Source organism: Telopea speciosissima, chromosome 8 (genome assembly GCF_018873765.1).
Source record: "Telopea speciosissima isolate NSW1024214 ecotype Mountain lineage chromosome 8, Tspe_v1, whole genome shotgun sequence".
Taxonomy (NCBI): domain Eukaryota; kingdom Viridiplantae; phylum Streptophyta; class Magnoliopsida; order Proteales; family Proteaceae; genus Telopea; species Telopea speciosissima.
In genome coordinates, this window is record NC_057923.1 from 18,543,657 (window position 1) to 18,571,478 (window position 27,822).

The following is a 27,822-nucleotide window of genomic DNA, read 5'->3' on the forward strand; positions in this document are numbered from 1 at the left end:
TCAGGAAATTCTACACGACAGAATCAGTGTATCAGAATTTTTTTTGGGTGAATAAAAGAATTCATTAACAAAGAAGGAAAGGAGAAACAAGGGCCCCCAAGGGGGGAAATTACAAAAGCCCACGGCTAAGAAAAGCTTCAGCTAGAGGCTGCTGTATCAGAAAAAGAAACATTAGGAAGGCCCCAGAAGATAACAATAAGCCTGTTCCTTGGGGTGTCAGAGCATAAAGAGGGAGGGGCAAACAATAATTTGGAGGAGATTTCAAAGGAAATGGAATCCCAAATTTGTTGATAGGAACGAGAATTGGAGGTCCATTGCCTGATATTACGCTCCATCCAAACATGGTTGAGGGCAGCATAAAAAGCCGATAGAGGATCCACCAAAGGTCTTATCAACCCAAATCCATTCTCTAGAGAAGGTGAGAATCCTTTTTTGGGTAGGCCAGCACTTGAACAGAATACCTTTCTAGATGGCTCTGGAGGTAGGGCAATCAAAGAACAGGTGAGCCGAGTCTTCAATATTGCTCCAACAAAGGCAGCAGGCAATGGAAACCTGGATCTGCCGTCTGCGGGGGACAGCTTGAGTAGGAAGACAGTTGGTGAAGTGAACACTCTCCAAGTAGTGAAGCAATGGCGGGGAATGTGATGCTTGCACCAAAGGAGTTTCCTCCAGATAGTTGTCGAGCCTTTGAACCGGATAAGATTCCAAGCTGCCTTGGAAGAGAATTTCAGCGAGCTGTTTGCTGTCCAAGAGACACAGTCGCCCCTAGAAGGCAATCTTCTTTGGATGGACTGAAGATCATTCCAAATAAGAGCAAGAGGCAGGGAAGTGGTAGGGGGGGCCCAATCATCCTGGTGGAGAATGTCCGCAACAAGAGCCACCCTATGAAGACCTGAAGCATAGATCGTCCTTGGGGTGACAAGATGTAGAAGTATTCCCTTAGGGTGCCAATGATCCAACCAAAGGGAAGTGGAGAGACCGTCACCGATGTGGGAGTGGATGGAATGAAGAACAAGATGGCAGGTCTCAAGGATCTTACGCCAAACCCAAGAAGCATCAGAGGAGACAAAAGCAGTCCAAATGGAGTCTTGACGGAGAATGCCCGAATAAACCCAATCGACCCAAATGCTCTTCTTTTTTGAGGCTATCTTCCAGATCAGCTTGATAATACCGACCAAGTTGACATCTTTGATTCTTCTTATACCCAGACCACCCTCCTTTTTTGGGAGACACACTGAAGCCCATCTAATGGGGTGGAGGATTCTTGAGGATTTGGCTCCCTTCCAAAGGAAAGCGGCTAATAGAGATTCTAAGGACTTGATGGTTGCTTGCGGGAGCCCATAAATACTAGACCAGTAGATGTATGAAGCCTCTAAGACAGATCTAATAAGCACCAGCCTTCCTGCATAAGAGAGAAGCTTGCCTTTCCATAACTGGAGTCTTTTCCTTATAAGGTCCAACATGGGGGTGCAATGATGAGCAAAGAGCCTAGCTGGAATCAAAGGGAGGCCCAGATACTTGACAAGCAGATGCCCCTCTTGGAAGCCTGATTTCTCCAGAAACTCCACTTTGTCTAGATCTGGAATACCAGCAAAGAAGATAAGGGACTTGGATGGGTTGATGCGAAGACCCGAAAGCTCATGAAATTGCTACATACAAAGCAAGATACACTCAAGGGAGGCGATGGAGGCCTTGGAAAAAATCATCAAGTCATCGGCGAAAGCAAGATGGGTAAGTTTTAAAGCTTTGCACTTAGGCATAGGAGCGATGAGCTGCTGATCAGTACAAGTCTGAATTTGCCTAGAGAGGACTTCCAGGGCCAAGGTGAACAAGTAAGGGGATAGAGGGCATCCCTGACGAATCCCCACAATAGCTCCAAAGTAATCCGCAGGACTGCCATTAATTAAGACTGAGACCTTGGGGGAGGAGATGCAATAGCTAATCCAGCGAACAAAAGGCATAGGGAATCCCATCTTGAGCATAACTTAAGATATGTAGTCCCACCTTAGAGAATCAAAAGCCTTGTGAATGTCAATCTTCAAAAGAATAGAGGGGCTATGATTCTTCCTGTCAAACCCTCTGACTATATCATTGCACAGAAGAATATTGTCAGAGATGTTCCTGCCTGGAATAAAAGCTGATTGGTTGTCACTGACCAACAAATCCACTACACTCTTGAGTCTTCTAGCTAGGATCTTAGCAATAAACTTGTAGAGAATATTGCATAAGGCTATGGGACTAAAGTCATTTATAGCCGAAGCACCTTCCTTTTTAGGGATAAGGCAAAGAAAAGTATGATTGACTCCTTTGATCTGGTAGGGATTAAAGAAGAAGCTTTCAATGGCTGCAATGAGGTACGCCTTGATGATATCCCAGGTAGCAAGAAAGAATCCCATGCTGAATCCATCCGGCCCTGGAGCTCCAGACACCTTTAAGGAGTGAATAGCTTCCAAAATCTCATCTTCTTTAGGGATAGAGCTCAAGACATCAATGTGATTTGAAGGGATGAACTTGTTGAGCAGGTGGCTTTGCAGGGGAACATTTCCCACCATGGGAGCATTGAAAATACCTTTAAAGTGCTGAATAGCCAAGTCCTTTATGTCCTTAACAGTGGTGGCAAGAGAGCCATCGATGTAAGTTAGCTGAGTGATGGAGTTTGCATTGACATTGGCCTTAACTGAGTGGTGGAAGTAAGCAGAATTTGAATCACCCAAGTCAAGTCATTTGATTCTAGATTTCTGCTTTAGGAAGCTTTCTTCCCTAGAGAGCAAGGTAGAGAGCTTGTTGAAATAGGTTACTTATCCCCTACCCGATTGGGGTAAGCAGTCCTAATTCTATTAGGACTGCCCCCTAACCGATTGGGGAAGTACCCCTAGTTAGATTAGGATGTTTCCTCTTTATTCCCTTTTATTTTTCTCTTTTATTTTTCTCCTTTTTTATTGTTTATCTCCCTCAACCGAATCCTAGTTTGGTATTCCTAGTTGTACTAGGAATCCCTAATATGATTAGGACTGAGGTTGATTCCTATTTGTACTTGGATCCTTATCATTCTACTTAATATAAATACAAGGCCTGTGTGATCTAAGGATCTACAGAGTCTTACCCTAATTCAATTATCTCTACATGGTATTAGAGCTAATCTCGAATTAGGGACCATCTCCCACGATATTTCAGTTTTTTCTTTCTTTTTTTTTCTCTCTCTCTCTCTCTCTCTTGGTTTCTCCTTTCTCTTCTCCCTAGTTCTCTATTGTCACATAGGGCAGCACTGATGAGGTGATCTTTCGATCCAGTTGCTGCCCCCATTACCTCATGGATGCTACTACATAATTCTGCTCGATAGGAACCAGCACTTCCAGCTTGCGCAAATTGGAGCTTCAGTTCTTTGAGGATTGCTTCTACTTCTAATACAAGGAATCATCTCCTTTTTTTGAAGACCAGAAACTGCAGCAGGAATATCTTATTATTGCTTCATGTTCCTATCTCAGATCTGATCACAGTTTCAAGACCTCCTTGAGATCGATATTTACCAAATCAGGGTTTTTTTCCAAACCCTGACAATTGTCGATCTAGGAGTTTGAGCTCACTACTGTATCCGAATTTTTGAAGGCTTCTTCTCCACCTATTTGGACCCACTCGACAGCAATTTGGGCTCCCACAGTTCAGTTTTATTGAAGAGGACCTCCTTGAGATCGTTATTAGCAAAATTAGGGTTTTTCAAAACCCTATTTCTATCGGATTTGGACCTACTGCAGTTTTTTTTGGAATCTGATTTCAGGAAGTTTTTTCTCCCATTCTTAAGGGCTCCTTATCCTCAGTTCAAGTCCATTCACTGCAGGATTTTTTTTTCAGCCCCTTGGATCCTTCATCGATTTCATCAAATTCAGGTTTTTTTTCAAAACCCTGACCATATCGATATAGGGTTCTTATTGGCTGCTAGTTCTCATATTTGGGATTTCACTTGAAGATATTTTTTGGCATTCTCTGCTGCCAGTATGGGTGACTCTACCAACTCTACAGCTACCTCGGATCATGATAGCAACAAGAAGACAGATTATCACAGTTTTTCACCTAACCCTATCAAACTGGATGGCTCTAATTACCTTCTATGGTCCAGATCAGCCTCCTTTGCCATTGCTGGCCGTGGTCTCACAGACCATATTGATGGCACTAGTGTGAAGCCCAGTGATAAAGGCCCTGCTCAGACTAAGTGGCTTGCCAATAATGGTGTTCTCATGTCATACCTCATAGGCTCTATGACTTCAGAACTACAGCATAATTTTCTTCTTCTGAATACTGCCGACCAGATTTGGGCTGCTTGCAAGGAAACCTACGGGCAGCTTGGTAATGATGCCCAAGTTTATGAACTTCGAAAAAAGGTACTTCACACTACTCAGGGAGACCTTTCTGTTTCGAAATACTATGCTACTCTCCGCAGCCTGTGGCAATAGTTGGACCACTTCTCTGATTTTCACCCTACTACAGTTGATGACATTGCTTCCTATAAAAAGCATGTGGACAAGATTAGGGTCTATGACTTCTTGGCTGGCTTAAATGGGGACTATGATCAGATTCGTGTTCAAGTGTTGGGCATAAACCTTTTCCCACACTTGAACAATCTTATGCCCCGGTGTCCTCTGAGGAAAACCGTAGGGCTGCCATGTTGCACCCTCCTACTACAGATAGATCAGCTCTCAAGGCTGCTGCCCTAGCCTCTTATGCACCTAGTGGCACTGCTTCTCTTGGTGATTCTACTATAGGGAATGTTGTTTGTGAGCACTGTCACAAACCCTATCACACCAAAGAGAGGTGCTGGAAACTTCATGGGAAACCGGCAGATTTTGAAGCTAAGCGGGCTGCCAAGACAAAGATAAAGACAAAGCCCAAGGCACATCAGACTGCGACTGTTACTGCAGCCCCTGCTACTGAAACTGGTCTATCCCAGGATGATATACAGGCACTCCTACGTATGCTAAGGTCTTCTGCTGCCACTGCCTCTACTACATCAGCTACTGCCAATTCTTCGGCTCCTTCAGGTTCACACTTTGCCCGGTCAGGTATTCCTTTTGGAGGTCATTGTGCTTCTGTGGCTTCTCATCCTTGGATCATAGATTCTGCAGCCACAAATCATATGATTGGTTCCTCTAGTCTGTTTCACAGATATTCTCCCACTTCTGGGATAGATAAGGTCAAAGTGGTTGATGGTTCCCTTTCCTCAATATCTGGAAAAGGAATCATACAATGCACTTTTTCTCTTCCCTTGACATCTGTTTTGCACATACCTAATTTTACAACTAACCTCCTTTCCATTAGTAGTATTACTCGTGATCTTAACTGTAAAGTCACTTTTTTTCCTTCTCATTGTGTATTTCAGGATCTAGACTTTGGGAAGACGATTGGATTGGGTAAAGTGCATGGTGGCCTGTATCTGCTTGATGACGGTCGCTTCTCTCCACCACCACTACCATCTCCGCTGCATCAGAACTCCTTGGTCTCTTCTGAACTCTACCAGTGGCACTCTCGGTTAGGTCACCCCCCTTTAGGCATTTTAGCTCATTTATTTCCTAGTTTGGTCACCCTACGTACTAAGGCTGACTTTTTTTGTGAGGCTTGTGTTCTGGCCAAACAGACACGTTCAAATTATCCTATTTCAAATAAAAGAAGTTCTACTTGTTTTAATTTGGTACACTCTGATGTTTGGGGCCCTAGTCGTAAACCATCTCTTCCTGGTCATCGTTGGTTTGTGTCTTTCATTGATTGCCATTCTAGGAACACTTGGGTTTATCTTTTGCACACTAAAAATCAGGTTTTCTCCTGTTTTCAACATTTTCATAAAATGATACAAACTCAGTTCCAGACTACTCTCCAAATATTGAGAAGTGATAATGGAACTGAGTATACTGAGTCCCAATTTCAGAAGTATTTGGCTGACCATGGCATTATTCACCAGACTAGTTGTGTTGATACCCCTGCCCAAAATGGCGTGGCAGAAAGAAAAAATCGTCACCTACTGGAAATGGCCAGGGCTTTGATGTTTGCGAGGAATGTTCCCTCTCAATATTGGGGGGATGCAGTCCTCACTGCTGCCTATCTTATCAATAGGTTACCTTCTCAGGTTCTTAGTTCCCGTACTCCTCTGATATTTTATTGGGCCATTCCTCCTTTATTGTGCCTCCCAAAGTCTTTGGGTGTGTGTGCTATGCTAGGAATACCAGATCCCCTGGCAAACTTGAGCCTAGAGGGCTCCGTTGTATTTTCTTGGGTTATTCTCCGACCCAGAAAAGGTTATAAGTGTTACCATCCCCGTTCCCGCCGTACCTTGGTTAGTATGGATGTGGTTTTTCATGAGACGCTTTCTTATTATTCTTCACCACCTCTTCAGGGGGAGAGTACACGTGAAGATGTGCCTTCTGAGATTCCTCCACTGGAGGTTCCTCTAGCTGCTGCCAAGCCATCTTTACCACCACCCACGGCTGCTGCCCAGCCCCCTTTGGCTGCTGCCCAGCCTCCCACGGCTGCTGCCCAGCTTCCTTTGACTGCTGCCCAATCACCTTTGGACATTGCCCCACCTTCTCTGGCGTTCCTCCCTCACCTCGGGAATCCTTTACAGGGGAGACCATAGAAAATAGTGATGTTAATGTTCTTATTCGGGGAGCCGACTCGGTCAGGCAGAGAACTATTGGTGAATTTGGAAGAGAATTGACAACTCCAACATACTCACCTACACAAGGGGAGAACCATCAGAGGGCAGATGCAATCCACTTTAGCACCAATACCCATTCAATTGCCGGCTCCAGATCCAGATCCTCCATCTCTTGGTAATCCCTCCTCCTTCGACCTACCTATTGCTCATCGCAAAGGTACTAGGACTTGTACTTTACATCCTATATCTCGTGTTGTCTCTTATAGTTCTCTTTCTCCTTCTTTTCGTGCCTTTGTATCTTCTCTCTCTTCTGTTTCGATTCCTAAAAATTGGCAGGAAGCATCTACAGATGGAAAGTGGAAGGCAGTGATGTTGGAAGAAATGGGAGCACTGAATAAAAATAATACATGGGAACTTGTGAATCTTCCTCCAGGAAAAAACCAGTTGGATGTAAATGGGTCTTTGTGGTTAAACAGAAGGCTGATGGTTCTGTGGATCGATATAAGGCACGTCTGGTTGCAAAGGGGTTCACTCAGACTTATGGAGTTGATTATCAGGAGACCTTTGCACCCGTGGCAAAGCTCAACACTGTCAGGGTGCTATTATCCTATGCTGCAAATCTTGGGTGGGATCTTCAACAGTTAGATGTCAAAAATGCCTTCCTCCATGGAGAGCTTGAGGAGGAGGTATACAAGGACATTCCACCAGGATTCTCTAATGACAGGACTAAGGGCAGGATTTGTAAATTGAAGCGTGCCCTTTATGGTTTGAAGCAGTCACCTAGGGCTTGGTTTGGCAGATTTCATAAGGCTATGATCTCAGCAGGTTACAAGCAAAGCAATGCTGATCACACTTTGTTTATCAGACGACTTGGTAACAAGGTTACTCTTCTCATAGTCTATATGGATGATATTGTGGTCACTGGTAATGATGATGCTGCAATCAGGGATTTGAAAATTCTTCTTGGCCGTGAGTTTGAGGTCAAAGATCTTGGTTCCCTAAAATATTTTCTAGGGATAAAAGTTGCTCGATCTTTAAAGGGCATCTTTCTTTCCCAAAGGAAATATGTCCTTGATCTATTGACTGAGACAGGGTTGCTTGGCTGTCATCCTTCAGATACTCCTATGGAAGCTACTACAAAACTTAGGGAGAAAGAGGGTGAACCTGTTGACAAGGGTGCTTATCAGCGGTTAATGGGCAAACTAATCTACCTTTCTCACACACGTCCTGACATTGCAGTTGCTGTAAGTTTGGTGAGTAAGTTCATGCATGATCCCTATTCCTCTCATTTGGATGCGGTCCGTCGTATTTTGAGGTATTTGAAGTTGGCTCCAGGAAAGGGAATTCTTCTATCTTCCAATGGTCACTTGAAGATTGAAGCCTATACTGATGCCGATTGGGCAGGTTCTCCTGACAGGAAATCTATCTCTGGCTACTGTTCCTTTGTGGGTGGGAACCTTGTCACATGGCATAGCAAAAGGCAGAATGTTGTGGTAAGGTCTAGTGCTGAATCCGAGTTCTGTGCGATGGCACAAGGCATTTGTGAATTTCTGTGGCTTAGAGGATTATTGCAGGATATCGGTGTTGTTGTCCATCTTCCTATGATGCTTTATTGTCACAATAAAGCAGCCATTAGCATTGCTCATAACCCTGTCCAGCATGATCGTACTAAACACGTGGAGGTTGACCGACATTTCATCAAGGAGTAGCTTGAAGCTGGCCTCATTTGTGTTCCCTTTGTGAAGTCTACTGATCAACTAGCTAATGTGTTCACTAAGGCACTGAGTAGCAAGCTGTTTCATCCTATATTAGTCAAGTTGGGCATGCATGATATATATGCTCCAACTTGAGGGGGAGTGTTGAAATAGGTTACTTATCCCCTACCCGATTGGGGTAAGCACTCCTAATTCTATTAGGACTGCCCCCTAACCGATTGGGGAAGTACCCCTAGTTAGATTAGGATGTTTCCTCTTTATTCCCTTTTATTTTTCTCTTTTATTTTTCTCCTTTTTTATTGTTTATCTCCCTCAACCGAATCCTAGTTTGGTATTCCTAGTTGTACTAGGAATCCCTAATATGATTAGGACTGAGGTTGATTCCTATTTGTACTTGGATCCTTATCATTCTACTTAATATAAATACATGGCCTGTGTGATCTAAGGATATACAGAGTCTTACCCTAATTCAACCATCTCTACAGAGCTCAACAGTAATATCTTTCTCAGTTTCAGCAAGAATGGTATTGTGGATGTCAGTCTGCAGCTGAATCTGAATAGAGGCAAGCCTCTGTTTGCAATCAGCAACTTGAAGAGAGATATCACCAAATATATTCTTATTCCAAATCTTGAGGGCTTCCTTGACATTGCGGAGCTTCCTAGAGAAAGCAATAATGGAGGTTGTGAAGGCAAAAACAGGTTTGGACCAAGCCTCCAAAACCGTGGGCAAGAAGGAAGGGTGAGAGGGCCACATGTCGAAGTACTTGAAGGGTTTGGGGCCAAAGGAAGTGTAAGGCTGAATGGCAAGGGCTATTGGGGAATGGTCAGATATATCTGGGTTATCAAAGGTGGCATGGGAGGAGGGGAAGGAAGTAAGCCAAGCTTCATTGACTAAAACCCTGTCAAGTTTGCAAGAGATGCGCTGGATGCCAGCCCTTTTGTTGCTCCAAGTTAGGGGGAAGCCCGTCCAACGAAGGTCATTGACCCCTATCATCAATAAAATCATCAAAATTTTCCATAGCCTGCAAATCAAGCTGATTACCACCTTGTTTTTCAGAACTGAATCTGATGACATTGAAGTCACCTCCCAATCCCCAAGGGAGAGACCCAATGCTGCTGGCAAAGGAGCGCAAATCAGCCCAAAGAAGGGCCCTTTGAATGGGACAGTTGTGAGCATAGATAACAGAGAAGAAAAAGGAAGCATGGCCAAGGCAGTCCGAAAAACAGAGATGGATGAATTGGGAGGAAGAGGAAAGGAAGGAGATGGAGATTTTGCGAGGATCCCAGAGGATCCAAATACGCCCATTTGGGTGGGAGGAATAGTTAGAGAACATGGACCAGCCAGGGGCTAAAGACTTGAGGATTTTGTCTGAATTTTGCTCCTTGATGTGAGTTTCAAGGAGACAGCAGAAAGCAGAGCGAGAAGCATGGAGCCGGGAGCGAACAGAAGCTTGCTTCGAGGCAGAATTTAAGCCTCGAGTGTATCAGAATTATTAAGAGCTAATAGAGCAAAATAGAGAAAAATCAATATCTCAAAAGCCAGCAGGCCGATGGGCCTGATTGAAGTTGTCTAAAATATCAAGGAAAACCAACGGTCAGATTAGGAGTACTAAATGTGAACAGAACAGAGAAACTAGGGAAAATAAGAAAATAGTAACTTTCACGAACAGGGATGACTCCCAATTCTTACATTTGATGATCGTCCAGTTCTGGTCGATTATAGTCCTAAGTCCTAACAGAGAAGTATATCTTAGCAGAATTTTGGCCCAATCCAGGGGCTGGATAGTCAGGAAACTCTGAAGAAAGTCTGGAACCAGAATAGGATAGTAGCAGTAATCAGAGGGTCTGTAACTGAGAACAAATCTGGGAAGAACAGAGGTAAGTAATGACTTAGATACTAACAATCAGAATGTGAGGATTAAGTGTAGAATCCAAGCCCAAAAACTGAGTTTCCACAACTTAAAAGTCACGCACTCAGGAACTGATATGCTGCTGAAACTCGGAAAAAAAAAAAAAGAGGAGAGAAGGGGGATATGACCTCGCTTCACCACCTTGGGTTGCTGCTGATTAACCACAGTACCTTTCTATTATTCTTTGCAATGAGATTGTTAGAGGCTTTGACAGAATGACAGGAAATCCCATTCTTCAGCTGTGGAGAAGATCCCCACTTAAGAAGTTACAGTAAGACTTACCCAAACATTGACCTTCCACCAAGACAACTCTATCTATATATTCTGTATGTGGAGAAGATCAGCACATTCATTACCCTGATCCACTATGATGCCTTTATGAGAAACAAAGCTATACAACCTACAGATGAGATCACAGAGTTTACACCTTCGAACAACTCATCCTCTCAAAAACAGATATAAGCAATAATCCATAATTCCCACCTGAAATGCAGTTCTGACAAGTCACAAGAACTCCTGAATAAATTTCATGATGCTCTTCAAAACCAACACAAAAATAAGACCTGGATTTTGCTTAGACGTGTAGATAAACTCAAATTTATCCAGAGTTCTAAGCCTTATTGCCTTTGTGCTGCTTGCAGAATTTCTATGGTTCGTTTATCAGTACTATATTGAGAATTTAGTTCATCCATCAGAATTATTAATAGTTTATTTGAGTGTGCTATATTTTTGGGCAACCACCAAGGGACTAGTTAAAGCCTTCTGTTTATGGAGCACTGCACAAATATATTTTTTTGTTGATTACACATTCACACTGTTGACCCTTCAGCTGAGATAACCTAGATATACAGGTGTGTATATAGGATTCCTATTTTGACTTTCCTGAGACTTATTAATAAGACCTGCTTGTAAAAGTCAGCAAAATATGAAGAAATTTCTTATTTGAGGTAGCTTAAAGGAGTTTCTTCTATCACAATAATGGACATATTAACTTGAGAAATATTACTTGAACTAACCTTGATAATAACCAGATGAGCTGGAAGATTAACACCCCATGCTAATGTGCTGGTGCATACCAGAACCTGTGATGGTATAAAGGTAAAAAGTTCGGTTAAACAAAATGCATTTCGTTCTTGAAACTTATAATTTTGGCAAGGTAAGAGAGTAAAAGCCTGTTGACATAAATTATTATAATAATAATTAATAATAAGTACCTGGATCTTGTTATTTGCAAAAAGTTCCTCAACAAGAGATCTATCTTTATCATTCAATCCTGCATGGTGCAATCCAATTCCAAATTGTAAAGTATGCCATAGGTTCTGATCAGTGACCTGAGAAAGTACCATCTGCAATGCATCTTCTGGCATATGAAGGAACTGCCTAGAATGTTCATCTGAAGCTGCAAACTGCAATTACAAATAAAGCTACCAATTAATGTTTGATACCACTAATGATGTGTAGTCACATGTCCATGGATCCAAAGGTAATGATGGTATGGATCCAGATCTCCCAATCCACATCAGAAGTAGTTAGGTCTAAGCCAGTAGCGCTAATGAATATTTTGAGGGGCTTGGTGTTTCCCCTTTGATGGGGTGCCTTGGACATCATTTTTTTTTATATAATACTTCTTTGGCTTCTTCTAAGAAAAGCAAGAATCTCCTGCACTAGTGTAATGGAAAATATCTAGATCCAAATCATGATTAGCCAGTGAAGATATGATCCCAACCCCAAAAGCTCAGGATGTAAGGTCGAACCTGAATGAGGTCTAGCGCAGTAAGCCTTGTTTGGCGACGAGATGAAACAAAAATAAGAACTGGTTTCGTAGGTGAATGGGTACATATCGCAGCATATGCAGGTTTATTCATACTATTCATTCTTGGGCAGTAGAACTTCCCAGGGTATCCCTGTTCATGAAAAAAAAATTACAAATTTGAAAGTAAGTTGAGTAAAATCCAATCTATGTAAGATAGCTAACTAACAGGTTTCATACTGTTCCACCTTTTGTATAAAACCAGTCATGGATAAACTACAACAAACAGGGAAGAAATGGAAGACAAGGAGATAAGTGCACATGAAATGCAATTTAGCCCAAAAGGAAGCTGGGCATCTGATTACAAACACATTCTGACACCACGCACAATCAGTAATAATACAGCATCATAATTCCAATGAAAAATCAATGTTTCCCCATTTAATTCATATATAGGGGTCTTTGGGACCCCTCTTCTATCCACGTTTCAGTTATGTCCTCCACATCCCAGCTTCTGCACCTTAAGGTTTCAGACTCTGGTGGAACCTTGAAGTTTTACTTTACCTCCATATAAGCAGCTAACAGTGCCTCAGAGAGATCCTCTAATGTAGTTCTAGATTGGTAGGAGACCAACGAGAAGCCAATAACCAGGATCTGTTATGAACTGGGTAATTCGGCTAGGTCAAAATAGGTGAAAAATGTGAAATTAGGTTAAGGTTTGATGGTGGGATTAGGTCAATTTGATATAGGAGAGTCTATCAGAACGGTTATGTTAAGTTTTAATAGGATTAAGACTGCTGAATTGAATTGGCAACAGAATTGGAATCTAGGGTTAGGGTTTTGGAAAAAGGAAAAGTGGGGATTTCTAGGGTTTGGATGGGTGGATTGCGCAGCAACTTGGATCGAGCTTCCAATTGTGTGAGGGGAGTAATTGATCCAATTATGGGGCAGTTTCAATGGTCAGTTTGGGTTGGGTGATATTTAGGGTTTTGGGGAATGAATGGAGATGGGGTTTATTAGGGTTTTAGTGGGAGGATGGGGCTCCTGCAATATGGATCGAGTTCTCCTATGGGGCAGGGGAGTATTCGATCCAAAGATGGTGTGATTTGGCTGGCTGGTTTGGTCTGGGCAGAACTTAGGTTTTGGGAAAATTGAAAAACAAAAGGGGGAATATCAGGGTTGGGCTGTGAGAGGAGTAGAAGAAGAATTGTGGGTATGGGCATGCTTCAAACACACTGTTGTTGCAGATATCTCTCTATAGTCCGTGATGCTTGAAGTGAGCCAGTCCATGCCCACTCGGCTCCCCTCATTGCCTTCCCCAGAAAGCTTCGAAATTTCAAAAGTTCTCTCAAGGCTTGGAATTCCTCTTCCTTTGGTAACATCTCCTCCTCTATTGCTGACTGCAGGGTAATCTCACTGATCTTCAGTCCTGTCTCCAAACCTATTTTCTCAATGTCACCCTTGCTACTAAGGAGAAATTAGCTTTCCTCTGAGATCCTCTCTTTGTTGACCCAAGGGGAGAGCTTTCTCCGCAAAAATCTATAGTCAAATGGTTGAATCTTGGAGACTCCAACACTTCCTTTTTCCATAGGTCTTTGAAGGCTTGCACTCACTTCAATTCCATCTCCAAACTCTTTATCGGTGATAGCTCTCCCATCTCCTTAGTTGAGGAAATCAAAGCTGAATCTATAACCTCCTTCTCCTACATTTTCAAACCCCCCCTTCCGCTATTACAGATGGCCTCCTTAACAAGTTCATCCCTCCCTCTCTCTGCCTGCCTCCCTTCATTCCTCCCTCCCATGCTCAATTGCAAGGCCCTCAAGCTCTCTCACCTTACCCTTTGTCGATGACTTAATGATCTTCTTCAAAGCATAGTATTAAATCTCGTTTTGGAAGGCCATTTCGGCCAGACCGAAATTTCTGAGATAATGGCAAAATTTCATAGAAATGTACTATTTTTTTCTCTGAGTTTTGCTTGGCCATTTGTGGGTGTAAAATGCCGAAATAACTAAATTTTTTACGAAATAGTCATTTTTTTAGACCAAAATTACCGAGATTTCCGAAATTTCAGAAACGAGGTGACCAAAATTTCCCAAATATTGCATTTTTTCAATTCGATGTAGCATTTTGTTTCGACTCGACCAATAAATATTCGTAATTTCGACAGAAATGAAACGAGATTTTGAACTATGGAAAGAAGATATCCCCTCAGTTGATTCCATTTTGTCGTGTTTCCGCCAGTTTGAAAGCATGTCAGGCTTCCGTATAAACCATTCCAAATCTCTCCTTTTCCTAGTTAGTGTCCTCGACTTAGTTAAGGCTTGTCAAGAAATCCAGGTTCTCTTTGGGGAGTCTCCCAGTCAATTATTTGGGCCTTCCTTTGATCCGCTCCAGGTTAACTGCTCCCTATTGCTCCCCTATCTTGGACCTCTTGTGTAAGAGGCTCCAGCTTTGGAAGGGCAAGTTCCTTTCCTTTGCTGGCCGTCTTGAGTCGATCAGTTTTGTGATTCAGTCATCCTACATTTATTGATCAGGCCTTTTTAGTCTCCCGCAGTCCATCATTTCGAATTTGGAGTCCTTTGCTGGCCATCTGAATACTCCAGATTTCTTTACCCGATCAGTTGGTCCGCCGTTAGCCTCCCTAAAGCAGAAGGGGGCCTTGGCTTAGACGGATCAATGATGTCAACACTGCTGGTATTCTCAAGCTTATTTGGAAGATTACAGCTAGAAAGAAGAGTATTTGGGTTGATTGGGTCTATTCCAGCGCAAAATTATATTTGGTCCATTTCTCCCCACTCAAATGTCTCTTGGGTTCGAAGAAAAATTTTGCAACTCCGGCCTCTTGTGTCAGGGGCTATTACTTCCCAAATTGAAGATGGGTCCTCTACTCGTTTTGGTTGGACTATTGGCACCCCCTGGAAATCCTTCACACGGTTGGTGATAATACTATTTAAAGGTCAGGTTTCAACAAGTTGGATTTGATCTCGAACATCATTCGGTTTGATGAATGGCCCCTGGCTCCCCCCCCCCATCTCCTCTTTGTCTGCCATTTGGGCTGCTCTTCCGAGTGTCCGCAGAAGGCCCCCCTGATAGAGGTGATTTTGTTTTGTGGTTGGCTTCTTCTTCGGGTCTGTTCAGTGCCAAATCAGCTTGGGATCTTATCAGGGCTTCCACTAATGCCTGGAGTAATATGGTTTGGTTCAAGAAGTGTAGATTAACTAAGAAGGGGGTGAATAAGTTAATTCTAGCGGAATTTGCCTCTTTTTCGATTCTTTATAATTAATTGCAAATTTCGACTTGCTAGAAGTTGGAATATAAAACAATTGTAAGTAAAGTAAAGAGATAAACACAATCATACAAATAGAGACAATGATTTTATAGTGGTTCGATTCTTCGAATCCACATCCACTCCACTCAAGCTTGAGAGAATTCCACTAGAGCTTCCCTTTCAGTACACTAGGTGGGAAAACAAATCCCCTTTACAATCTTATTCTAAGGACAAGAGGATCCTTGCACAACCCAAGTACAGTCTAGGTTCAATGCAAAACCTTGCTCATCAAGAATTTCACCAAACTCAAGAGCAAGAAAAATAAAAACAATTACAATAAAAAATTTAGGATTACCTAAGCAAGGAGTGTGACAGTTACTCCTTGCGAGTGAGAATGAGATGAATGCAATGAATGCTCACTCTAAATGATTCCCCTTTGAAAAATAAATTTTTAATTGATGATGTACTCCTTGGGAGAATATGAGATTTGAATGCTTGAATCAATGATGAGATGGAGACTTCTCTCTTCAAAGGTTTTTTTTTGGGTGAATAAGAAATTCATTACCACAGAGAGAAAAAATTACAGGGCCCCATTAGGGGAGCAACAAAACAAAGAATCCGGAACCTAGTCCTCACAGGGGAGAGCTGGAACCAACAAGAGAGATGGAAGGAAGGCCCCAGGAGATAACAATGAGTCTGTTCCTTGGGGTATCAAGACAAGTGGAAGGAGGGGCAGATGATAATTTCGCCTTAATTTCAAAGGAAATGGAATCCCAAATCTGCTGGTAAGACCTAGATTTGGTTGTCCATTTTCTGAAATTTCGCTCCATCCAAATATGATTTAGAGTAGCACAAAAAGCAAGCTTTCCAACCGTGTCACAAATAGAGGTTCCTGCAAAAGTCATGTCAATCCAAATCCACTCGCGAGAGAAGGGCAGAATTCTTCAAGGGGCTGGCCAGCATTTTGCCAAGATGCCTTTCCAAATAGCTGTCGCAGTAGGGCACTCAAAAAATAGATGATCCGAGTCTTCCACACTGTTCCAGCAAAGGCAACAAGAGGTAGAAACTGGGATATGCCGATGGCGCAGGAAAGCAAGGGTTGGAAGGCATTTGGAACAGATCCTCCAAGCAGTGAAGCAGTGCCGAGGGATATGATGCTTGAACCATAGAAGCTTTCTCCAAGGAGCTAATTGACCCTTATGACGGATAAGGTCCCAAGCTGATCTAAAGGAGAAGGAGGTTAAATTGTTTGCCAACCAAGTAACACAATCACCTCGGCCCAAAAGTCTCCTGGATATAGAGGGAAGCTCATTCCAGAAGAGAATAAACTCTGGAGAGGAGGTAGGAGGAGGGGACAAACCACCGTGCTGATCGAGGATATCTACTACCAAGGAGAGTTTGTGAAGGCCAGAGGCATAAATGGTTCTCGGAGTAATCAGGTGAGAGAGAATCCCCCGCGGGTGCCAATGATCAAGCCATAGATAGGACGACAAACCATCACCAATCTGAGAGTGAATATTGTGGCGAACTAGGTGTCGGAGGTCCATGATCTTGAGCCAGACCCAGGAAGAACCAGAGGAAGAAGAAGCCGTCCAGATGGAGTCCTGCCGCAGAGGGCCCGAGTATATCCAGTTGACCCAGATGCTTTTCTGCTTTGAGGCTATCTTCCAAATGAGTTTGATGAGACCAGCAAGATTCACATCTTTGATCCTTCTTATGCCTAAGCCGCCCTCCTTCTTTGGAAGACACACAGCCGACCAAAAAGTGCTTCAAATTGACTCAAGAACATAGGGAATTGTGCTTCAAATTGACTTCTTTCCACTTTCAAAAAGTGCTCTTTTGGACTGTAGTGCATAGAATTGAGGCTGGGAAAGGTGTGCTTTTATAGGCCTCAAAAAGTGTCCATATGAGCATGTGACAAAAAGCTCTAACGGCTATATATAGGTGTGGTGGAGTCGATTCTCCAACACACAACATTGCACCATTTTCTCTTCTCTTCTTCTCTTCTTCTCTTCTTCTCTTCTTCTCTCCTTCTTCTTCTCCTTCTTCAACCTCCTACCTTCATGTTTCCTTTGTTCACTTGCTGTCTTTAACTTCCAACTTGGTATCAGAGCTTAATTTGTTGGTTTGAGAGTTGATTCACCTTCTTGTTCAGTTTCTATTCTCTCTTTGGAACCCTAGGTTACAAAGGGGTTCCAAGGAAGGAGTTATTATGTGAAAAAGCTTGAAGATATCTTACAAGAGGAATGAATGAAGACCATGGAGCCACAAAAGGAGGAGTTCACTTGAAGAAAAAAGGGTTTGGAGCTTAATCTAGCTGTGCAGCAAGTTACACGCCAGCCTTTTAGTAATTTCTCCTCATCTCCTTCGTTCGGTTGTCCTTGGAGCTGAGTTATAGCTCATTTGAATCACCCTAGGGTCTACTTGAACCACCCCATGGTCTCGGTTCATATCCTCAAGAGTAATTGCTTCAAAAATCATCTTCTTCTTGGATTTTAAGGTACCGCCAGGCTCTGTTTTCGTCTGTGCTTCTGGTGTTGATGGACTATGCTGCTTCTTGCTATTTGGTTTGGTTGATTTATGTTGTTTGGGCTCTTTAAGTTGATGGATGAGATCATTGTGTGTTGAGACTCATACATTTGGAGTTTTTCTTGGTGGAAGTATTGCCTGATTTGCTAGCTGGACTATGGTTACTTGTGTTTGATATTCTCTTTTTGGGTTAAGCAATGACTCCCCATTTCCTTTGGTAAAGAACTGGACCCTTAGAGGTCAAATCAATCACAACCAGCCAAGAAAAGATTATTTTTTGCTTGTAATATTGATGAAAATTGTTTTTTGAGCTTCCCTAGTAGCTGTATGATGAAGACATGCCTTGACAATCTTGATGGAGTTGCTTTTCTTTGAGATGTTTACCTTGTTTGATCGCTGGAGTGAAATTACCAGTGTTTGAAAAGCATTGTTTTTTAGCTTGTTTGGGTAGAGTGTGTACTCCCCATTGGATTGGGTATCATTCCTATTTCTTGTGTATTCCTATATTATGTCAGTTGTTAGGAAGAGGTCAATTTCCACCCCAAGGGATTGCCAGGAAAAGATTCAGCTGTGACTACTGTGGGAAATATGGACACACTCAAGAGAGATGTTGGATATTTTATGGCTCTCCCTCTGGTATGCATGGCAGTAGGAGAGGGGGAGCTAGAACATCCTCTATGAGGCTTGAGGTTGAGCCTATGGGACTTCCATCCCGACTGCAGACAGACACCATTCAGGATGATAATGCAGCCCTACACCGGATATTGCAGCCCCACCACTCTTCTACTACTCTTACAGAGTTCAATTCTTCGGCCTCTGCCTTACTGGCTTCTACGTCTTCCCACCATTGGATCATTGACTCTAGTGCCACAAACCATACGACTGGGATGTATCAGTGTTTTGATTCCTACATCATTTGTTCTGGTAAGGAAAGGTTAGAATTGCTGATGATTCTCATTCTTCTATCTCTGGTAAGGGTACCGTTCGAGTTACTTCTACTATTTCTCTTGACTCTGTTCTTTATGTTCCTAACCTTGCCACTAACCTGTTATCTGTAATCAAATCCTTGAATTGTTGTTACCTTCTTTCCTTCTCATTCTGTTTTTCAAGATTTGGTGACAAAGAGGATTATTGGCAGTGGACGGGAGGAAAATGGACTCTACCTTCTTGATCCAGGATCATCACCCCTACCTACTACTCGGTCCTACGAATGTGGGCATAGTGACCATAGTATTGTTGACTTTGTGATCTTGTGGCATCAACGGTTGGGCCACCCTTCCTTTAGTATTATGAGGCAAAAATTGCCACATTTGTTTTCCTCCATTCCTTCTTCCCATGTATTTTAGTGTGAACCATGTCTATTTGCTAAACATTGTCGCTCTTCTTATCCTTGTAGTGGTAATAGATCCACAGTTCCCTTCCATATTGTGCATACTGATGTTTGGGGACCTTCTCCCACTACATCTTTATTTGGTTACCGTTATTTCGTTTATTTTGTTGATTATTATTCTCAATCCAGATGATTATTCTAAATCCACTTGGATCTTCTTGATGAAGCATAAAAGTGATGTCTATCTCGCCTTTACTGGGTGGGTCTACACGTCAGTACCATCGGATGGTACAATCGAGAGATACAAGGCAAGGTTGGTGGCCCAAGGGTATAGTCAAGTGTATGGGATTGACTATCAAGAGACATTTGCTCCCATGGCTAATCATAATTCTATTCGAGTCCTCTTATCATTGGCAGCCAATAGAGATTGGCCTCTATTCCAGTTTTATGTGAAGAAAGCTTTCCTCCACGGTGACTTAGAGGAGGAAGTGTACATGCAGCCCCCTCCGACTTCCAAGTTTCCTTGGTGAAGGCAAGGTGTGTCTCTGAAGAAGGCTTTATATGGTCTCAAACAATCTCCAAAAGCAAGGTTTGAGAGGTTCAGGCAGGCTATTATGAAGAATGGGTACTCCCAGAGTCAAGCTGACCATACCTTATTTACCCGGAGAGGTAATGGTACCATCACAGCCCTTATTGTCTATGTTGATGACATTGTTGTGACTGGAAATGACAGAGTTGAGATAGCTAAGCTAAAGACCTACTTGGCTCAACAGTTTGAGATTAAAGATTTGGGTCCCATGAAGTATTTCTTGGGAATTGAAGTGTCAAGGTCCACGAAAAGAATCAACATATGTCAAAGGAAGTTTGTCCTTGATTTGTTGAAAGAGACAGGGATGTTGGGCTGCAAACCAGCAAGTTCTCCTATTGAGCAGAATCACAAACTAGGAGAAGATTGTGGCCCCCCTCTTGTTGATGCAGGGAAGTACCAGAGATTAGTGGGGAAACTCATCTACCTATCTATGACTCGCCCAGATATTTCTTATGTAGTAGGAGTTGTGAGTCAGTTTATGCATGCCCCCAAGAGTGGGCATTTGGATGTTGTATACCGTATCCTTATATACTTGAAGTCCTCCCCAAGGAAAGGACTATTGTATGCCAGACATGATCACCTGAGGATAGAGGGCTTCACAGATGCAGACTGGGCTGGATCCATCTCAGACAGAAGATCTACATCTGGCTATTGCACAGTTGTTGGTGGTAATTTAGTCACATGGAGAAGCAAGAAACAACCTGTTGTAGCTAGATCCAGTGCAGAGGCAAAATTTAGGGCAATGGCTCATGGAGTTTGTGAACTTATATGGCTGAAACGATTGGTTCAAGAGTTGGAGTTTGATACTAATGATCCTATGCGGCTCTATTGTGATAACAAGACAGCCATAAGCATTGCTCATAATCTAGTGCAACACGACAGAACAAAGCACATCGAAGTGGACAGGCACTTCATCAAGGAGAAAATAGACTCTGGTTGCATTTGCACTCCTTTTATGAAGACTGGCGATCAATTGGCAGACATCTTTACTAAAAGGCTTTCTTCTCTTCAATTTGGTACCCTATTATGCAAGCTGGGAATGCATGATATTTATTCTCCAGCTTGAGGGGGAGTATAAGAGTTTATATGTTGTAGGGGTACTTTAGGAACTAGTTAGTTAACTAGTTGCCTTATAATGTATTTCTTCTATTTTACCTTTTACCTCCCTAGGGAGTGTATGTAATTTCTTTTAACTCCTTAGTGAAGTAATATAGGTGTGGTGGAGTCGATTCTCCAACACACAACATTGCACCATTTTCTCTTCTTCTCTTCTTCTCTTCTTCTCTCCTTCTTCTCCTTCTCCAACCTCCGACCTTCATCTTTCCTTTGTTTACTTGCTTCAACTTTCAACTTTTTGACCTCTAACGGTCGACTATTAGGTTTGACGGTCGACCTTCAAAATATGATCGTTGGGGAAAACTAGCCATTGAACTAGCCATTGGAGTCTGATGGTTAACTGATGGTCGACCACCTAGCGACCGTCAGCTCCTGATCGACCTTCAGCTCTGACGATTGAAACCGTCAGGTTTTCTGTAACTGCCGGTCGCAGAGCCCTGTCTCTGATGGTCAACCGTTAGGTGCAACCATCAAACTGTTTTGACTGTTTTTGGCAGTCTATCTTCGCCCATTGGTTCTAAAATAAAAACCTATTATTTTAAGGTCAATTTGTAGGTTAGAGTGTCACCTCCTATGGTCTCTAATGATCGTGAATCAAATGCAATATGTATGCAATTACAAGTATGCTTTGTGTGAGCTAGGTGCACTCGGACATCTTCATTCTTGACTTGAGTCTTGACTAAGCCTTGATTTTCTTGTCATGACTTTGCAAATGTTTTACTTGTGTTGGCTTATCTTGACTTGTCTTGGCTTTGAGCTTCTTGTTTAGCCTTCTTTCTTTTGTCTTCTTGATTTAACTTGTTTAAGCACTATAAGCATTCTTGAAGACATATGTTAGATCAATTCATTTGTTTGTTGTCATCAAAACATCACTAGAGGTTTAGATAGGTGGGATTGCATTTTCCCAACAGGAAGCACATCACTTGCTCCAGCTTCACTGTTTGTAGAACTTTCTCCAGTTGTCTTCCTACGCAAGCCTTCGTCACTGTGCATCAGATCTCTGTCCTTCCTAGCTGCTGTCACTGCCAGAATGCTTATGAAAATGTGGATCATCTATTCTTTGCATGCCCATTCTCTTCCTCGGTTTGGAAAGGCATTCTTTCCAAATCCTGGCCCAGTAGTAGAAAGATCCTGCCTTCCGATAGAGAATGGATTTGGGTGGAAATGTCCTTTGAAGGGAAATCATATTGTGATGCGCTGGGTAAACTGGCTTTCGGTGCTGCTATCTATCACATCTAGTTCAAGCGCAACCTTCGTAGATGGACCTCCAAGTCCAGATCTTTCCAGCAGATTTGTGTCTCTATCCTCTTCAACGTTAAAGCCAAGATTGATGCGGCCACCTCTAGGTGTGTAGACACCCCTGGAAATAGGCTTATTGTAGGCTCTTGGGTCCTCTCCCCTGTGCTTTGCTTCAAGCCTCTGCCTCCCTTCCTCTGTACAGGCTAGGCCATGTATATTGTATTCTCTTTGTTTTTTTTCTTTTATAATGGATTATATATTCACCCCAAAAAAAATTTATTATATTTCTGAGAAAAGTTTTTTTTCTGCAGCCAGACCAAGTTGTATCCGTGTGCGTTCAAATCTGCTAGCTTCATCAAGTAAGAAGTTACTCCATCCCCTCTATATTTTCATCAAATATATTTCAAACTTGAAATTCAAACTCTAAATTCAATTCCTATCAAAACCTAGAAAAAACCAAATCAACGGCCTAACTCAGGAAACATAAAACCTCTTTGATCCCCACAGCTTCCCAAAACTGTTGTTGGCATCCCTTTGAAAACCCATCCTTTCAATTCTGAAGGGGAAATGGGCAATTTGTAGGAATCTAAAAGTGGCAGGGGAGACAAACCATATGTGCAAGCCTTCAATCCCATGTTGGGTAACCGTACGGTCCGTACCAGAATCTGAAATGGATACAAGGCGTCAAACTCAGCCAAATCCCAAAATAGGATTAAGACATTCAAGGAGTTGGAGATATGTAGAATTTGGGAAAATCTCCTATACACCGCCGTCACTACGAGAGCCAGGCGACTCTGCCATTTGGCAGTTTAGTAGGCCCTCAAGTTTGTCTACACATCCACATCACCATCAAACTATTTAGTAAAATTCAGCCTAGCGCATTTTCCACTGGAAAAATATAACTTTAAAAACTACTCAGAAAACTCAATTTTGGATGATATTTTCAACATTTGACAACACAAATTTAACCCATTGCAATTATGGACCATATAATTGAGACAAGATTACAAATTTGACAAGAACCTCATCCATGGGTTTTACAACCTATCCAACAGTCCGTTGAACTGAGTTTTCCACATGGCTCAGAAAAGGACCTTCTAGATAAACCAACTTAATGGCCCTTAAGGAAAACCACGTGTATATGCAAATAAGTCTTCATGGTATAGTTGTCAAGATGGCTAGGTGACCTTAATTCAGTGGAGGGGAGAAAAACCAAGGCAGCTAGGCGCCACCTAGGTGACCAAGGCACCCTTCAAGCAAAGGGAGCCTAGAAGCCTTGACAACTATGTTTAATGGTTCTAAGGGCATACTTAAATTGCTCCTCTACACATAAGGAGCATGGTTCGAGAACTCGGTTTCCGTACTGGTTTCACCCAGCCAGATAACGAGTTGGACTGAGATCTCAGCGAGTTAGAGCATTTTTTTTTTTTAACTCGAAGCCAAGTTTCGGTGGGTTTTTGACCAAGTTTGGTCATGAAACTTGGTATACATACTATTTTCGGCCATTTAAACACAATGGCCCTATCAAATTGTCCAAAACCAAAGTCCAAATAGGAGTTTGACTTCGGACCCTGGTTTTGTAGGCTACGATGTACTATTAGGCTCTATTCTACACATAATTTAGTAATAGAAAGCAATCAAAGCATACAATTAATATAAAACAACTTAAATAAGCATTAGAAATGTAAAAGTGTAAAATACATCAATCATAACATATACATCTATCATCCCAAGCCATATTGCCGAATCAAGTATTGCTCTAAATGTGCCACATAGGATTTCCATGTCATAGTGCTGCTGAAGAATCGCACATAGTCTTCCACACAATTCATATAAGTGTTGTCATCAACTAACTGAAGGTGCCCTATCCTAGGGTATGGAAGAGGCCACTACTATTGCCCCCAGGCTGTTGAACTACCGTCGGCATGTATGGTTGGGTTGGGATTGTGAACATGCCGTCCACAAAACCAGACCCAGTGTTCCGACTGTCGAACTCGTGTGCAGAGCGTACTGACTGCGGCTGCCCAAACTGATCATAGCCACTATATTCAGAATTTGTGCTCTCATGGCCATACTCATAGTTATACTGAGGCTGAGATGCATGCCACGACTAACACTCACTAGTAGTATCTATACTCATGCTTCCGAAACTTTCAAGCATAGCCTTCATACTTGTGTCCTCATCGTTAGCTTGTGACTGTTTGCGACGCGGGCGTCTCTTGTACGTAGTGGGGCACCATGGTCCTAATCTTGTGTGGCATGAGTAAACTGACTCTCACCTGTGTAACACACAGGCTCCGCCTCCGTCCTCAACTCGTATTGCTCACGCATCCCCTCCGCCTTCTTTGAACTTCCTTAGATTTGTTGTAAATGTAGCAAATTTGAAGTTGGATGAAGCTTCTCCTGCAATCAGACGAATTATCAGTGGAAAATGGGAGCAAAACCATGCAATTTGGGTTTTCTGTGTGTTCTCTGTTAAGACCAACGAGAGTAGCGAGATCTTGACTGGTCTCTATCGAGATCTGCACCTTTTAAATGGGCAAGATGATTAAGTGAACCGAGATCTCAGCCGAGATATTGTAAACCATGCATATAGCCAATCATCTTGTCTCGCCTTATCCCAACTAAACGGGGTCGACCACATGGATCCTTGCTCTCCAATCAGCTCTATTCGAGGTCATGCTTGGTACAAAGCCTAAGATTTGCATGACTTTCCTCACCAGTTCTCCTGGAATCATTTTAGGTCCGCCTCTGGCTCTTTTAGTTCCTTCAATCTTAATCAAATCACTCCTCCATACTGGAGCATCCAAAGACCTCCATTGAACATGGTCATGCCACCTCAAACGACTTTCTCATATGAAATAGGAGCTACACTCCCAAATCAGCTCTAATATGATCATTCCTTATCCATCCTATTTTTGCCACTCATCCGTCTCAACATCCTCATCTCCGCTACACTGGGTTGATCTATATAATGCTTCTTAACTGCCAAACACTCTGCACCATACATCATAGCCAGTCGTATGACTGTACTCTAAAATTTTCCTTTAAGTTTTAAAGGAATACGTCGATCACACAACACTCCGGATACACCTCTCCACTTCATCCATCCTATTTAGTAGTATACATTCAGACTAAACATCAATAATGAGTTATATTTTACTAAAATTTAAAAAAAAAATCTATTCTTTTCTTGATCTTTATTATGAATTTACATATCATGAACAAATTTTTCTATTTAAAATTATCAGCAATATTTCCATTAGATATAAGAGTCACATGAATCTTTTCCCTGATATAAATGTAGGGAAAATGCACAGAAAATACAGAGTTATTGAAATGTTTCACATTAAAATTCTGCGCTGATTCTCATAATATTTTCCCAAAAACATTTTTCTGAGCAAATAAACCACCTGCCAGAAAAAAATTAGAATTGCAAGTTTACATCAATGTGGAAGTCCCACTTAGGGTCTAAGCTCAATTTTGGTGGGTTTTCTCTCAATTCTCCTAGTCAAGCACTGGATTGTGGTGTCTTCAAAAAGACGAACTCTTTGCTCTCAAAATCTTTTGGGGGCCATTTTGTACAAAAAATTCTTACTAAGTGGTAACCTCCCCTTCTTAACAAGGATTGAAGATACTTTCCATTTCCTAAGCGCCTCCCCCCACTCCCCCCAATAGTAAAGGAGAAAAAAAATTTACATTATTGCATTAGTTGAATACCCTGCAGAAGTACAGGCTAACATCATCAACAAAGTTGAGGACATCTCAAGATACAAAGCTCTTTTTATTATCTTATACCTAATGATGCCAACAAAATAGCAACTTTATTAGCAACAAAAATAGAACAAAAAAGTTCCTATAATAAGGGATTTCATCCCCAAATATTTATCTTTACAGATTTATTCATTCTTATTATAAGGGAAAACATAAACATCTATCTCCAAAAGATTACATTTTGTTTACATTAGGACTCTTCTTCAATCATATCGCAGTTTTCTGAAATTCAGGGATGTGTCATGTGTGTATGATAAATTGGTTGGGGTGAACAATGCCAAACACCACAAACACTTGCCTGGATGTGAACTTCAAGAGGTACAGGCCTCACGCTAGGCTTGAAATTGAATAGTCCAATGTCTCCAACACCCAACCAATCAGCTAAATCACTGAAATGAACTAAAAAGAATCAGATATTTATGATGAGAAACATGACATCAACAAGATAAAGTATTTATAAATTGATGTTTGATAGTGATAAGTTCCAACTTACAAAAAAGAGATGTAGGGATGTAGCAACTAAGTATATCACATTGCAAACACTCAAGCAGGAGTTGTAAACATAATAATGCTCAAGGATTGTAGAACCAAAATTTCAGGTTACACTGAAGATCTCGGAAGTATTTATTATGTCAAGAAATCTGTCTGGTTGTATAGAGCCTACACCAGCACGGGAGCCAATGAGAGCGCACACAGGGGCATCAACATAGATGCGATTTTTTATTTCATGGGGGGCAGGGTGGTACTTTCGAATGCTCGTGTCTGGGCATAGGAGCCAAACGACCAGGTAATGTTCTTTTTCCCATTTATTATTTAGACACATTTGGGATAGAGGATAAGCAACCAAGTTGCTATAAAGATTTCAATGCATAAAAATGCTGAAAAAACAGTCCACCTTTCTAATCACATTGACTGAAAAATAATTAGCTGAAATAGAATAAACTCTAAATTTACAGGAGGAAATCCAAGAAAATCATTTTATGGAATCAAATCATGAACAGACTAAGTACAACAATGAGCAAGGAAAACTCTTCCTTTTCTACAAAGTTGGGCACAGATCTCAACTACAAAAAAAAGTCATTTTTATTAGGAAAAACTCCCAAATACATATAGATTTACTAAGATCTAGAACATATTTTTAAATAAATAATAGCAATAACAAGAGAAATAGAGAATAAAGAACTAAGAGAAAAACATTTCAACAACTTATAATAATAAGAAGAATATTTCTTCTTTCACCACATTGGATGAGGCTATCAATAGGTCCTGTGCTACAGACAAAGTGCTGAAAAACATGGGTCTACAATCTTCTGCATAGTTGTCAAGGTGCCGCCTAGGCGTCCAGGCGGTTTTGTAGGGGTCAAGGCGACAGTTGCCTTATTGCAAGACGCCTTGCACTGGTTTTATTGGTATCAAACCCAGTAGTTGCACTTATTTATGCCAAATAACATTTAAGTAAATGAAATAAGCAAATACCCCCTATTTGAATTCAATAAAAATAGTTAAAAAGATCAAATTCCAAAAGGATAAAAAGTCAACTCCCCCCCCCCCCAATTTAATAACAAAAATTGGATTTTCGACGGTAGGTGAAATTTTCAACTTTCTAATGCTGGGGTTTTTTCTCAAATATAAAAATTCTATAAATCTTAATATGGTAAAACATTGCTAAAAACCAAAAGTGTTGTAAAATATTCATTTGTTTTGATATCTACAAAAATATTTTCATTCAGAGCGATTTTGACAACATTCACCCATACCAAATAAAGTTTGACCGAAACATAACTTCTTCAATATAAATCAGATTTAAGCAATTTTGGATTTGTTGGAAAGCTGGTTTTATGCTCTACTCATGGTTTAAAGTATCGACCGATACGATACGGACCGATACATATCGGTATCGGTCGGGACCGATACGTCTCTTTTTTTTATAAAAAAATGAACTATCTCGAAATGTATCGACCG

At 41.7% G+C, this 27,822-nt stretch overlaps 1 protein-coding gene across 1 annotated transcript in view; it reads right to left on the reverse strand.

Annotated features, from left to right (window-relative positions):
* The window catches only part of LOC122670668 (DExH-box ATP-dependent RNA helicase DExH14), a 178,437-nt gene that overhangs the window by 46,592 nt on the left and 104,023 nt on the right, over nucleotides 1-27,822 (reverse strand). The window contains exons 35-38 of the mRNA XM_043867628.1: nucleotides 26,159-26,249; nucleotides 12,020-12,169; nucleotides 11,480-11,671; nucleotides 11,282-11,347 (exon numbers count right to left, since the gene is read on the reverse strand). Coding sequence (XP_043723563.1) covers nucleotides 11,282-11,347; nucleotides 11,480-11,671; nucleotides 12,020-12,169; nucleotides 26,159-26,249 — 499 coding nt within the window. The remainder of the gene's footprint in view (nucleotides 1-11,281; nucleotides 11,348-11,479; nucleotides 11,672-12,019; nucleotides 12,170-26,158; nucleotides 26,250-27,822) is intronic.